This window comes from Dicentrarchus labrax, unplaced genomic scaffold, assembly GCF_905237075.1.
Source record: "Dicentrarchus labrax unplaced genomic scaffold, dlabrax2021, whole genome shotgun sequence".
Lineage (NCBI taxonomy): Eukaryota > Metazoa > Chordata > Actinopteri > Moronidae > Dicentrarchus > Dicentrarchus labrax.
The window spans coordinates 14023248-14038978 of NW_026136710.1; the positions used below are offsets into that span (position 1 = coordinate 14023248).

A 15731-nucleotide genomic window follows, 5' to 3' on the forward strand; every position below is an offset into this window, starting at 1 on the left:
AGTGTTTCCTAACAATTATTGGCTGCAAATGTATGCACGTTCCAGCTTTTTGACTCATGACCAGTCCAAATTAAGTGAGAGTGGTTAACAGTTTAACCGACCATTTTCAGGGTTATTTCATGCATCATTAGAAGAGGCTAGGAGGCTTCCGAGTACATATTTCCCGAGAAAAAACATCACAAAAATAGACATAAAAAACAACAAGTATGAATGGTTTGTTCCCGTCAACTGATGCGAATTAGCGAGTCTTTTTGTTACACAACTTGTGGGAAGGGGTTAGTAAAATGAAAGGAACAAAGATAATTTTTTAAAAGCCTATATAGCTGATGAATGAAAGACATGCTCAAGTGAGGCAAAAGCAGGTTGTTAGCAGAGAGCTGAATTGTAGTGCAAAGACTGGGCCTTAGTCGTTAGAGAGCACAAGAGAGGAGTGTGTGTTGGAAAGTTTTTGAGTGTGTGGGGGTAACATAAAACCAGCTCTCCCACAACACACACAGGGGAGGGGACCCTTCTTTAAACTGAGCCTACCCACAATGCACTGGGCTCTTTTATCCCGGCAGTGAAAGGATGAGGCCAGATGAATGACAAAAGGAGAGAATGGGGATCTGGGTTGGGCCCGGCTTGGAAGACAGGGGAGGGAGAAGAGAGAGAGGAGGGTAGGGGTGTGTTTCCCAAACCAACCTTTTCTATGAAAAATGCAAGAGGCGGGAGGGAGGGAGCGAGGGAGGAGGGGCAGCTTGCTCGGGAGATGAGGAAGAAATGTATGCATACACAGAGAATTTGAGTTTAATGATTTCTTTACTGGCTTGTACACAAACGTACAAAAATAATACAGCACTCATCTCCACATGACATCACGTCATCATCACAGTGTTACAAACGTTCAAAAATAAAAGAATACAAACAAAAACGAATCAAACATGATGGAACATCTGCATCACTCATGAAAAATCAGCTGTTTCCCCTTGCTTGAAATGAAGCAAGACCAGAAACTCAACTTGGTCCAAAGAAGTCAGCACTTTTTTCTTTTTTTCTTAAAAAAATCATCTCACTCATGTACACCAATCCGGCGGCTGGCTCCTTACGTCATAAATGTTATGACCCTGGTAAGCCAAACAACCACACAACCGTGCAATTTTTAATCATGTTACAATGATCTTACCATCAAATGTATTATTCCCCTTTCAAAAAAAACAGGAAGACAGCACTTCAGAAAAGAAAGTGCCCCAAGATATCATCATCATCATCATCAGCGTCGATATATATATCCATATGTACTGTATATATACATACACCCAATCACAGAGATACACGCATCTTTGTTAAAAAAAACATCATGTTTTTTCCACAAAGTAACACACACATTAGGACATTATCACCTGGAGCATATATTTATACAATAGTATTTTGTTGTGTTTGTTTTTTTCTATTCAGAAAAAAAATTAAAATGTTGACACATAAAAGCCAACTTTTCAACAACAGTCATCAGTGCAATATTCAAACAAAAAAAACAAGAAAAAAAACATCAAGTTTAAGACAAGCGATGCATATTTCATTTGTTGCCTGATACCAATCTATACCTTGATGTAGTGGATCTATCGCTTCAGTTACTTGTGGTTGTTCCAGGTTTAAAATGGGAGGTTGTCAGTCTGGATGACTGTTTTAACACAGTGACACAGGTGGGGGGCCTCATGAGAGCACACAATCACACACACTTCAATTAAACACACACACGCTTTCTCTCTCTCAACAGCTTCTCATGAGGTGAACCTGCTGCTGTGAAGCTTCTATACAACTGTTGGCCATTTGAGCAGTAGGCTTTAAAAAAAATAACATCAACATTAACAAAACCAAAAAAAAGAAACATACAAGCAGCATTGATACAAATGTTAGGGTGCCATGACTTTCAAAATGCAGCAGGCAAGTTTGTGAAACCAAATTCTTTTTTTCTCTCTTCCTTTTCTGTGACATCCTGCAAAAGTCATGTGTTGTTTTTTTCTTAAGTCTTCTTCGTTCAACAGTAATAGGGTCCTGCTCAGTAGTAGTAACTATTCCAAAGCCTTGGCTCCTGCAGTTACCCCGTACAGACACTGGGGGCGCACAAGGCTCCGCATTTTTGTGCAATAAAACTCCCTGCATTTATAAGTCATGCGATAAAATTCCATTTTTTGTATGACTGAAAAAAATATAGAAAACAACCATACAGGCTGATAAAGACGGAAAGAGAGAGAGAGAGAGAAAGAGAGCAAAGTGGATGTTTATAGGAAAACATGCAACAATTGCAGTGTGTGTAAGAGAAAGAAAGAGACACAGAAAGACGGACATACAGACAGACAGAGAGAGAGAGACAGAGAGAGAACCACAGACTCCCTCGCAGAAAAAAGGCAAAACGATGCCTTGCTTGTCAGAATTGGTTTGGTTGTAGTGTAGAATAAACTGTCCCGACTGAGGATGCAGGAAATTGGTTCACTGGATCTTCTGTATTAAGTCCATCGTGTCTGTTATATAGGTACAGGCTACAAAGCAAAAAAAACATACTGGCATGCGGATGATCACAGACAAATTGTGAATCTCCTCAGACTGCAAACACAACGTGGCAGAGTGGTGAGAGAGTTGAACAACTTGAGAATACTTTATAGTCGAGGTAGCTGGCAAAAGGCAACCAAACAAAGTCCTTTTAATGGGAGGGGGAGAGGAGGGAGGAGGAGGGGGGGAGTCCTCTTCAGAGTCAACAGGCTATAACAGAGGGGATTCGGGGGGGGTTGGTAGGTGGCAGATCTATCTCCACACGGGACAGTTTATACTACGAGTCTGAAGCAGCTTGAGTCACCCCTAGATATTCTTACACTTACAGATTTTTTTTTTTTAAAAGAAGAACCACAACATATTTTAAAAAAAATGCATCTTCTCAATGTACCTTCATAAATAAAAAAAAAAAGAAAAATTAAAAAAACCCAGCCTGCTTTCACAGTGATGACCAGGATGTTAATAAAATACTGAAAGGAGATTATAAAGTGATTTCCAAATGCGACTTTTTTTTTGATACAAAGCGAAAGCAGCGGGGTTTTTTTTTAATAACACAATGACCACTGGCAAAGTGGACGCACTGGCCTGAAAAAAAAAGTTGGACGCCAGCATGGCAAAAACTGCAGAGCGCATTCAGCTACTGTCTCTCCTCCTCTTTTTAAACAGAAACAAAAGTAAAGCTATTGTGTACAGTACTTCACAACAATGATGGAGTCAGTTGTTGTTACATAATGATTACACCTCTGAAAGCGTGTTGGATAGCCATAATGCTGCTCTTTGAGAAAAAAAAATATAAAAAAAAAATAAAAAAATCAATGACTTTGAAAGAAATTAGACCTCTGGTAGCCAACAGAGGGCAACCCTTCTTCTCTTGTTCATGTGTCTTCCCTTTCAGATATTCCAGCATGCAGCCATATAGCATCAAGTGCCGTGTTTTCATATAAAATAACTTAAAAAAGGGTTTTACAAGCGAACAATGGTGGAGCAACAGGTCAAATCTGCTGCCACCCACAAAGAAACTATTCAACTGTACTGGGGATGGGAGGTCATGGATAGAAAAAAAACTGGGCCATCTGCACTCTGAGGTCCAAACACACACACATACACATACACACATGTGAGACACTGGCTTCTTTTATAGTGGACGACAAGATCTAGCATACACATTCAAGAGGAAAGCTTTAGTACCAACAAACTCACCGAAATGGCGTTTCTTTTGTTAAAGATTCGTGTTGAAGCGCTTGTGTATGAACCATGCGGTGCTTCACTCAGGAGTGCACAGAGGGCCCCGTTTGGTTTAGAATGAGGGAAGATTATTGTGCAGGCCTATTTTTTTTTAATTTCCTTTTCTATATAATTTGGCACAACTATGTAGGTAATGGCAGTTTTTTTGTTTGTTTTTTGTTTTTTTGCTTTTACAAGAGCCCGGCTTTCCCGTGTGTTGCAGTTTTATTTTCCACTTGTTGTTTTGTTATTTGTTATTTTTTTTCTTATTTTACCTGACAGCAGAGACAGATCACCGGGCGCCAGAGGAGTACTTGGCCTTGGTGATGAGGTATAAAACAATGTCTTGGTGGCCCCCGAAGGCGGCGATGTGTAAAGCGCTCCACCCTTCCCTGTTGGCCAGCCGGATATCTGCACCAAACTTCACCAGCAGTTTTACCAGCTCCAGGTTTCCATCAATGACAGACTGGTGGAGGGCCGTCTGTCCTTCTGGCCCGAAGGAGTTGACGTTGAACTCGCAGTTTGTCATGTTCTGCAGCAACGAGTGCAGCTCCTTGGTGTTGCCCTTCTTCACCGCCTCCTGGAAAACCCTCTGCGGCGCGGAGCAAGTCGACACATCCGCCTGGCTCATGGTTGCAGCTCGCTGGAGGGTGGGGAACCAGTAATCCTGCCTGGGCTCTAAAGCTGATAATAATCGTCTTCTCCCTGTTGAGCGTCTCTGGTCTGGTGACAATGCCACAGTTACACTGGATTATAACCAGTTAATAAGGCACTTTAAAGTACTAAAAAGGGGGGGGGAGCACTGTATATATCCCAAAAAGGACAAGAGCGGAGATAACACACGTGGTGTGCAAAAATGTTAATATTTAAAAGATCCTAAATCCCTAAAACATAAAAAGGGATGTGCTCTCAAGCGATCCAGGGGTCTCTAGATGTAGTTCCCCCTTTGTAGCAGCAGCAGGTAGCCTATAGCAGGGGATGGAGAAGAGAGACACCCTTCGACTTCACTGGGGGAAAGTGGATGTATATCTCCACAGGGCAGCCTCCGCAGGTTTTTCCTTGAACGATCCGACCTGGTTCCTGGCTACACGTCCTGGCTATATGTCGCTGCTCATGTGGCCAGGATGTCTGGGAAATACACAAAAAAAGACAAGAGAGGTCCGCATGAATTCCGATTCCTCACCAACAGACTGCGAGGGAGACCACACATTCCGCCACATCCAGGAGAGAGAGAGGGGTCCATGCGCACACGTTTACGCACGGACACACTGCTTGATTTTTCTTTTTTTGGCATTAACATGTCTGGAAATGTAATCCACTGCACATTTGTGACTTACCTGTGACAGATGGACGGGTCCGTGGCGACGAAAACGATACAAATCCACCGTGTGGCCCGGTCTGTGTCCTCCGCGCGGTCCGTGTGAGACTCTGCCCTGCGCTGCGCTCTGGGGGAATATTTTACGCGTCCTTTATTTGCATGACAATACTATCCCAAAGAATCAACTGTGGAGGAATGGGCGGAAACCCGGGGAGGTTATAGGCTGCCGGCTTGGGTAGGGGGAGGGATCAGGGCTCTGTGAATCTGCAGGGAGGGGGCGTGGTCTTCCGAGGGGGGAGCCAAATGTTGCTGCAGAAATATTAAACAATCCGCCGGCAGCAATATTACAGTGAGCTCTGTATCAGATCTCCCGTAGCCGACCCCAGGAAGCGGACTAAAGGCCAGAGGCATGGTGCTGCCGGAGCAGTAAACTGCTGAGAAATCGAGCACGTTGTAAAGGATCAGCCACTGGATCAACATCAACAGGAACTCAGACCTCTCCACGTCCCATTGATAAGGGTGTAAATGAACAGCATCCGAGAGGATATTCACTCAAAGTAAAAAGTCTGCTATAATAAAATAACTACTTTATTATTTTTAAGCAAAAAACATTTATTTTGAAACACAAAACATGAGTCAACACGGTTTATTAGGATGTCTTTTAGGGGCATCATGAACACCCTTTCATGTCAAATGGGGTCAGAAAAGGTTCTGATAATAATATCCACCATCAAAGACGGGGTGCGGTTTACAGCTACGTGCTGCCTGAGCTATATGTGTCCCAACTTTATCTGCAGTATGACCATGAGACGGATGACTGAGTGCTCCGTTTAATAAGTTTAAAGCTTTGTTCTCCAAAGGGTTAAAGCTCAGGCGAGGCATTGGAATTAACAGCGGACGCAACTTTTCACAACTAAAAAAAAAAAAAAATAAACCTCCTCAGAGAGCTCAGTGTGTTCTCTCCAGACAGTGATTACCTCCGAACCAAATGGGAAGGACAGTAAAATACAAAAAACCCCAAACGGTCATACCGCTCAACACCTCTGAAGAGGAGATTATAGGTGGCTGTTTAAATCATAAACTGCGGATATATTCCAGTTGTTTTTCATGACTAGACTGTGGGACTTCAAATAACAAAAGCCCTGCGCTACTTCCTTTTTGCAAGTGAAAAGAGGTGACGCTGTGCGCAGATTGACACGCCGCTCGGCTTCCCCCCCGGCCACCGTGGGAACTGGGTGCCTGTGAGTGTGTGTGTGTGTGTGTGTGTGTGTGTGTGTGTGATAGAGAGAGAAACAGAGATGGAAAAGGTGGTGACAGATAAAAACAGAGGTTGGCAGAAAAGAATGCATGTGAAAGTGATGGATTGATCGATGGAAAGAGAGAGAGAGAGAGAGAGAGAGAGAAAGATGTTGAACCCACACCAGGTACATCTCAGCCTCTCTCGGTCCGTTTGCTCCGTTTGTCGAGCCGTACATCATTTCATCTGTAACACTTTACAAACCGCTCTCCGCTCTGCTGGTTTGGTGGCTTTCACACTGTCCTCTTTTTCCCACACTCTGAACTGTACATTTGGCGCACGTCTGTGGCTGCATCTGTTTACGTTGAGTGTGAGATTGTGCGTCTGTGCATCTGTTTGCAAAAGAGAGCCCGCATATGAAGTTCCCAGCCTGTTTTATTCAATCTTAAAAGAAAAACAACTGCAACAATATTAATTAGATACAGCCATTACTTCCTATATCGGCACATTTGGAGTGCGTTATCACTGTTATTGGACATGTTCCTTTTAGAGTGGACAGCAGATGTCCATTACCGTCATGAAACACAGTTTAAGAACAGTTTTAAATAAATGTACGTGCTGGTTTATTAAACCACAAGTAACCATGGAGACAGTAGTCGTGTTTCAAGTTGTGTTACCACAGACTAACCTAAATAACTACAAACGTTCAATAAGGATACAATATAAAGTGGCTGTAGTAATTTCCCCTTTATTTTCAAAGTATCCTGGTATTTGAAGCAGAAATGACACTTTCATGGCAATTCCCACCTGCACCTCATCCATTATTCTTCTATATAGGAGCCCATGATCAATTTTGTTTTACTATGTGATCATGTAAAATGAATTATCTTAACAGGACACCTAAGGGTGCATTATTAAAGTTTAAACCATGGCCACAAACACTATTAGCAGGATCCACTTTTGTAAAGTTTAATCATTTGGAAAATGTTTAGGCTATATAGATTAAACTGACTCCACTGGAAACTATGGTGAGGTTAGTTTCAACAGTATTGTTGCTCTTTTTACCCATGAGTTAACATATCAGCTGAACCAACAGTGGTTTAACTGTTGGTCTGAGCTATTTTAAATATGTTCCATACAATGAAATTTAACTCGCCAGTCAATGAGAAACAGCCTTTTCTGTGTGCCACTGTATCTTAAATGTTTGTCAGAGATTTGTTGGACAATAGGCCTTACACTTTGTGTGGGAGACTGTGATTCATCTGTTTTAGGTGCATCTGCAGGTGACTGTTTGTCTTGTGTGTGCTGCCTGTTTACTGTTTGTTCCTCTGCACCCACAGCTGCAAATGCTCCAAAACAAAGACAGCGGCCCTGACTCATTCATAGAAATGTGGTGGATTCTTATAACACAGACCTTTTCGGGCTACAGCAACAGATGTGTGTCCCTCCTCCACAGCCTTCATATGACACAGCATAGACCTGCTGCTGTATGGGCATACTGGAGTTTGTGTGGTTTGAAACTTTCACAGCACAATAGCAGGAAGCAAAGGTTATGGTTTCTTTTTCAGATTCTATTTGGTACTTTTAGGATCACTGTAAGTTTTACTATGTTTGTTATAAATATGATTGTTTTTTCTTATGGTTGCTGAGTGGTGCAGAACATCTTATGGAAAATCAGGAACATCTGTCCGCTATCAGAGCTTTGGCTGCAGTGTGTCTGGACACTTGGAAAACATTTGCACAGACAGGGAGCCAAAAGTTTCTCCGACTGGATGAATTTCTCCCCCCAAACTCTGTGGCATTTGCTCTGCTCTCCCCCCACCACCACCACCACTTCGCTCCTGAGTCTTTCCTTGGTAATGTGTGTCCTGGAAGCAGCCAAAACTAGACAATGTGTAAATAAACTTTAAAGCAGCGGTGGAATACTTTTACAATCTCTGAATTTCTCTTTGACATTTGAATTATTAACAGTGTAAAGGCGAAACTTCAGCAACCAACGCATTCCATGCATGCGTAAAAGCGCAAGCCAATCACAATCATATTTTGTAATAATTGATCTCCAAAAATCTAGGGGGGTAGTCAGGTGTTGTGCAGTTAACCCGAGAGAGGTCGTATTGGCTCAGAGGCTGCACTGGGGCCAATTCTCATCAAACTCATAAATGGAAACGGTTCACTCCAGGATAACAAAGTCTATCCTAGTTCTATTTTTACAGCCATATCTCTGTTCTGTTGCTGTGTGTTGATGGACAAGACTTTCCCAGCCACACAGAAACAACCCAGAGTCGCATATAGTGTTTTGTTGCTGTTGCTTGTAATACATCGAGGAAGATCCGTGCGCTGTGCCGGGTTTTGGCGCCCACACCCGGGGCGGCAGGGGCCAGACGTGACGGGAGCAGAGCCGCCTGCCCGTCCCCGTTAAGACATGTTGCGCGAATGAATGCCCCAGAAGAGGAAAGGAGTCCAGGAAAAAAAAACGCACATATATACTGGGATGTACCAAGGAAAAAACACTGTTCTTTTACATTCACGTCAGAAAGCATGTTGAGGTAAACCCAGTCTGTGTGTGCGTATATGTGTGTGAGTGTGTATTGTGTGTGTGTGTGTGTGTGTGTGTGTGTGTGTGTGTGTGTGTGTGAGAGAGAGAGAGAGAGAGAGAGAGAGAGAGAGAGAGAGAGAGAGAGAGAGAGAGAGGTGACGTTTTATCAGGAGGGAGGGCCTTCTGAAGCCAATTCATTCCGGGCACCACGTGTCCTCAGAGCGTGGGAAAGAGGCGAGCTTTTCTTCCCAGCAAAGAAAGAGCAAGGATCAAATAACATGGTGCTGCGGCAGAAAGCTCGCGCTCTGCGCAGAGGCAGGGGCTGCGACCACCCGGACAAGGACGGGACAAGACACACAGAGAGGGGCTTATTTGGGAGCTAGGGTGTCGACTTCATTCATAGCAATAAAACTACTTCAGGGCAGATTAATGTTACTGTAGTTATTATACAGCCTGCTCCAAAAAAAGAAAGAAAGAAAAAAAAAAGCGCACGGAAATACGCCGTAGGATTTTTGGTGTTCCATGATGTGTGTTTCAGAAGAAATAGATCTTTTGTAAAACTATATTTATTAGGAGCAACTGCAAAAAATTGACGTCTCATTCAACCCCCATTGTGCGGATGTAGAGATTATTCCCTCTAATTTAACCAGCACTCAAGAATTAGGCCAGTCTCCTCTCCAGATTGATCTCAACGGCCATCTACTCCTGACAAGATCAGTCATGCTTTGAGTTTATCATCAAACTTTTTCCACACCTGAAAGTCTGTATTTAAATACTTTAATATGGAGATGGTAATCTGTTCCGTTTATCTAAATGCATGAATGAAGTACAACTGAATATTTTAACGAATATAATGACGACTTTAAGTTTGAAGGTGTTGCTTTGGTATTCACTTTGTATTTGGTATAAACGCCAGCTGAGTCCAATACTCTGGTGAAGCTTTTAAGGCAACCTTTATAAAGGGTTTATAATCTCTAACTACCGTGATCAGTTTTAAGATAATAAAAACCTTTGGGTGTCCATCTTGTAAAACATTTTTTTTAAAAAAAGCCATTGACTGGTGTTTATCCTCCCCCAGCATGCCACTGTGTTTGTCTTTCAGGAAGACTCTAGCCTGGTGCAGACCTGTGAATGGCTGCCCACCTCTCCAATTTCTTTCAGCGATTCAAATAGGAACAAAAACATAAGAACAAGTCAGATTGTCGGGCTAGGAGGATTTGAGGAACATTCAGGGAAATACACTTATTTTCTTTCTTCCTGAGAGTTAGATGAGAAGATCAAGACCACTCTCATAAGGTCACACTTAGCTATAGCTATCAGCCAGTGAGCTTAGCTTAGCATAAAGACTGGAAACAGGGGGAAACAGCTAGCCTGGCTCTGTCCAAACATAACAATATCCTCTCCAAAGCTTTTTTTTAATATCTTTTTTTATATATATATAAGAAAGAGTCATGCTGGAGGAGCATATAGAACAGAGACTTTAAACAACCTGGCAACCCAAAAGTTGTGGCTTATAACCGATCTATAAAGCATTAATAATTATTACTAACAGTGACATAAATTATAACATATAAACCCTTTTTGTTAGAGAGTGGTACCAGTACAATAGATGGTGGAGTATATTACAAGATTCACAACAGGCCTATGCTTTAGTGCAAACAGTTTTAACTTTAAGAATTACTCTAAAGCATATCATATCATCACATGATGCTCTGCTTGAGGCTCGCCAAGCACTCGAAACAATGAACTCGAAACACTTAGCCATGGCCACAGACACCCGCTTTTGTATGCTTTTCTTCAGAAGTGACACATACTGTAAGTCCTTAGAGGAAAAGGCCCACTTCCTCCAAATTAAATACCCCTAACTGATTTGGGACCTTTAGTTGAATAACACTTCCTTCCAAAGTAATATTTATTTCCACTATTTCTTGGAATAAAGCGTACACATTTTAGCTTACACATATTAAACACTTTACATCTGTTACCTCAATGTGGTAATTAAAAGGTATGACACATGCTATATCAGGTTATAGCACGCATGTTGTGGAGAGATTGCTTTCACTTAATACATTAAACATTAAAAAAAGAAGCATCAAGATAAGTCCCTGACTTCCCTACTGCTGCTGCTGTGACTCAAACAGTCATTGAAAACACATTTACAGCAGTGATTCACAGTATGACCTGTCTTTGGAAATCACTGTGGCTTTTTTGATGCATGTTAAGTGATCAGTTAAATAAAGTGCACATCTGGTTGTGGTTAGAGTTTCCTAGATTTTATGAGTATAAAACTCTTCCAATGTAGTCTCAAAAAAATGCATACTACGTACTATGTCCCAAAACCACCAGAACACCTTTAATTACAGACTTTTCCACATTAGATCTCTTAAAACCCTTTTGGGCAATCACATTTTCTATAATCACACAAATCCAATGTGGGATTTGTGAACAGCGGAAAGGAGGGGTTAGAAAGAAAGGTATGAGAAAATATGAAGGGATTCAGGCTGTGTATGTGTTGGGCTACTCTGTGACCTGTCTGCTCTTCAGCCTCGGGGCAGGAAACCCCCACACTGTTACACCTGACAGACATCAGTGAAGCTTAGATGATCTCATCAATCTGTCCTCTCTCAGTCCCTGACCATCTGTTTTGTGAATTTTGAAACAAACTTACTGACTGACAGAAAGTGTTATAACTTCACTCACAGATTTATAAATTAAATAAAAGCCTCTTTATTAACACTAAAGCGGCAGTTAATAAACCACCCAGCGGTCCCTGCTCTTTGAGTCCTTCACATGCTCAATGCGTATGTTAATCCCCTTAGCCGTGATCTTGCCCCGGTGAGAGCTGAATGCATTAATGAGTTCGTATCAGACAGATAAATCAAAACAAATTGCCAGGTAGCTTAGCTGGAAATTCAAATTATTGCTGTTACTTTACAACCACAGGTCAAACAGGAGTTAGACTGAAGAGCTTAAGGATCAAAAACTATCCCCCACTCAGGACATAAACAGCCCTGGTGGCAAAGTGAAGATGGGGTTACATCCCTCCTTCTAGATCAGGTATATTAGCCAACAATGAGGACCTGAAGGAAGAACAAAAGTAAGTTCTTATATGTTTGAGAATGTTTGTACGAGTTTTAAGTCCTTTGGTGTGTGTCAGCCCAAAGTGACACAAGCATACATATTCAGATATGTCCCAATAAATGCCACTTTATACTTATTTGACCTGCTTGTCAGCAATGATGCAGAAAGCATGTTGGGTTATATTGTAGACACGCCCTGTCTTGCCGTGGTAGCACATGTGAGGCATTTCTTTTCTAAATGGTACCTGTGCCCTGAAAAGAAATGACATGCAAAAATGCAACAAGTCACCTTCTTATCATTAGTCGCCACAAAATGGTACCAATAAAATTCTTCCATTGCGTCAAATCTAACAAGAATGAGCACCAGGACATCTTGAGGATTTCTTTTTATTCAACTTCCAGATAAATAATTATTCAAATGCAATCACAGAGAATGATTGTACCACAAACTGCTAAAAAAGAAGCCCTGTCATTATTTAACAGCAGCTTTTAAAACAACAAAAAAGTGTCACAAAAACGTGACCCTAGAAAACATTGACGCACCTACTTGGGATGATATAATTCCCTGCTGAGTAAAATCAGTCTGGAAGAATAAACGTATTACATTTCAAATAATCTCAATAGGATCTGAACATTAAATCACCATGACTGTGCCATGGTATAACCGTCAGTACCATCAACAACAAAAATTCATCAATTCACAACATTCTTTGGTTCTCTGTGTTTTAAACCGTTTAAACATCACACATCTGAAAAGAACGCTGGGCTGACAAAAGATGTGAAAATAGAGCCGTCATCCATCATATTAAAAAAACCAAAAAAAAACAATTAAAACTGAAATTAAAAAACACAATTATTCAATATGAAACAATCATCAGGGTTTTTTCAGATAAACTGTAGTAGCTCTGTATCAGTCAGTTCTGTTAATCCACTGTAATGGCTGCCGCCGCTGATTCAGTGTCTGATATGTGCAAGACCTCTTGAAACATGGAAAGGACACGGTCGAAGTGAGAGCCTTCCCAGAACACCTTGCCACATCTGGTGCAGACGTAGAAGAGCGGTATCCTTGGCAGGAGGCCGGGGGGCACGGTGTGGAGCTGTATGGGTGCGCCCCCGGGAAAGGTCAGGGTGTCGGGATCCAGACGTGAAAGGGGGGCCCATTGACACTGAAGGGCATACCTGGGGAGGTCAGGGGTCACACTGGGGGTTATCTCCGCATCCTGTTGTTGTGTGTGGCCAGTGTTGTCCTGGTCCTGCAAAAATCCTACAAACAAAATAGTAAAATTTAGTTTATTCTTGAACAGTCAAAATCAAGTGAGTCATAGAGAGTCTTAAAACTACACAAAGACATGTTTTAAGTATTCTGCTCTACATCATAAGGAGTCCACTAAAAATTAACCCTCTTCGATGATACGATGTAGTTTGACTGACCTTTCTCATTAAGCATCTTGACCATGTCCTCTCTGGGTATCGCCACATACTGATCGCTGTTACAAGCCTGGAAAAACGGATAAAAACTGTCATTAGCAGCAGGTTTAAGTGTTTTTAAGTCGAAAAAATGTCTCAGAGGTGGAGTTTTCCCCAAAATGTATTTCTACTGTCTCCTTTACACTGTCTGTTAGATTGCTTGGGTTGTAAGAGTTAAATGGGACAACAAGTTCTGCAAAGGAAAAATGCTTTAATTTTAATGTTGTGCCACATTTTGTTCTTTTATCTTGACCAATTATTTCCATTGCCATGGCAAAGTTGTTATAAAACCAGCAATAATTTGTATTATTTAAATTTCATAATGTTTAACAAAAGTATGAAAAGATGAAAAGGCCACGCCAACTTCTGTTGGAGCTGGTGAAAGGTAGATGTGAGAAAGATGTGGGGAGGTTTCTTACGATGTCCAACAATCCGACATGCACTCTGCTTGAAACATACTGATCCCCTCAGTTGTACTGCAGCATACAGCGACTTTTACCCCTCTCTGTCATATATTAGTAATGCTGTGGTAACTATGGTAACCTGTTCACCTGTTCAAGTCGAAAAAAGACTCAGACCTATGTTTGAACTAGGTGTAGACCACAATGGCAGAGCTTGAAAACTTGGTGTTGATCCATTCACACCAATGGCAAACAGACATGTTTCCCCGGTGGCTGCTTTGGTGTGAAAGAGCCCAAGTGTCACAGACAGATCAGATCAATGTGTGAGTGTGTGTGTGTAGAGACAGCATTTACGCCTCCGCAACGTTCACACTTCCATGCTGTCCTGTCCTTCTCCATGGTAAAGGTCTTCCTGGTGGGACATTAGTGACCTCTTGTTCGCCGGCCCCTAACGTGCACACACACACTCGTCTGTAAGCCATCCTGACAGCATGTCAGTGCTAAAAGCCTTGTCAACACACCTGAGCTCCACCCAGCAAACAGCATTCCACCTAGAGGTGGGCTGTAAATCAAACTACACTCTCAGACATCACAAAGCAAGGGATTCTTGACTAGCTCACTTAAGGCCAACTTGTCTCTCTCCACCCGGGAAAAGTTTAATGAGGACTGCAAATCAGAAAAGGTATGTCTGCTCCTCAGTGTGCACATGCAGAGCGATGTTTGCCTCTGCGGTAACGGAGGTCAGGACAGGAGAAAGCAGCGAGACAGTGGAGGTGTGGGAATAGCAGAGGTGTCATCTACAGCCTTGCCTGTGGGAATGAGGCTCATCTCTGCCTCAGTACATTCAGTATTCTCTTTTTTATGTACTCTGCCATACACACACAAACGCACAAAAACTAACCACAAAGATGGTTTACAATTGGCACAGGATACACTACAGTGCACATAAACCGCATGCATATAAGTGCTCACAGTGCATACACACATGGCTCACACATACAAGTGTGGTGGCAGCCAGGAAAACAGACCCAGCTATTTGCTCAGCTCAAAGTTTCCCAGAGTTGAGCAAGCCAGAACCTGCTCTGAACTCTCAAGGCTAATTCACGGACCGGCAGGCACACACGCACAACCGTCCCACACACACGCAACCTGGATGAAAATAAATTGATCTACAATTAATCCAAACACAGCTAGTTTCAAATGCAAAGATCCTGCAGAGATCTATTAAGAAGTTATGGGGGTCCATTTACAAATGTCGCATTGATATTAACAGATAAGCAGGTAAAAGGCATTTGTCAGTGCTTTAAGTGCAATAGTGGTTCTTGAAGGAAATGGACAAAATGAACTTGGTGAGATCTTGCAGTGCTTTATATATTTTGAATAAATCCAGATGGTGGGTTTGTTCCTTCATCTAAGTTTTGACTCGGACCGGATGATTTAAAGTAACATTTTTCCTGTTTTTGGCTTGCTGCAGGACATGAAGGCTTGATTTTTCCACAGCACCACTTGAGTGCTAGTTTTCAGACAATGCAGTCAATGCAGTTGTCACAGAGAGCCTAAGAAGCACAAAGGTATGAAGGTTCTGTCTCTGCAGCTCCTGCATGTGTAGCAACACAGAGAGACTTGGGCTGACAGTATTGTCAAACCAATTTAAATTTGGCACGTTTGCACAGGCAAAATATCATGTTTGTGATCATCAAGAAGCACGGCATGTGGCTTCAGTCAGCAGTCTGTGCCGGTTGGTCAGCTGGACTTTTGGGAGTTTTTATAGAACTCATGCCTGCAGCCAGCCTGTACTGTGTTATTGATTGTGTATTAAACATGTCTTTCGGGTACACGTCTTCACTAACCGCAACTCACAAGCTTCTCCCTATGGCATTGAATGAGTGCACTGACTGTGGATTCTTCTTCCTTCTTCACAGTTCAACAGCATTTGCAAACA

At 42.1% G+C, this 15731-nt stretch overlaps 2 protein-coding genes across 2 annotated transcripts in view; both read right to left on the minus strand.

The window, feature by feature from the left end:
- Positions 1-779: 779 nt before the first annotated feature.
- On the minus strand, positions 780-5278 carry nrarpa (NOTCH regulated ankyrin repeat protein a). Its single transcript, XM_051412682.1, has 2 exons — positions 5088-5278; positions 780-4878 (listed from the first exon to the last, which is right to left on the minus strand). Exon 2 carries the CDS (start codon positions 4379-4381, stop codon positions 4043-4045), a length of 339 nt encoding a protein of 112 aa, XP_051268642.1. The 5' UTR covers positions 4382-4878; positions 5088-5278; the 3' UTR covers positions 780-4042.
- A 7014-nt stretch (positions 5279-12292) lies between these two features.
- The window catches only part of exd3 (exonuclease 3'-5' domain containing 3), a 37663-nt gene continuing 34224 nt past the window's right edge, over positions 12293-15731 (minus strand). Inside the window, exons 20-21 of the mRNA XM_051412664.1 lie at positions 13353-13419; positions 12293-13185 (exon numbers count right to left, since the gene is read on the minus strand). Of these exons, the coding sequence (XP_051268624.1) occupies positions 12845-13185; positions 13353-13419 (408 nt within the window). The 3' untranslated portion in view covers positions 12293-12844. The remainder of the gene's footprint in view (positions 13186-13352; positions 13420-15731) is intronic.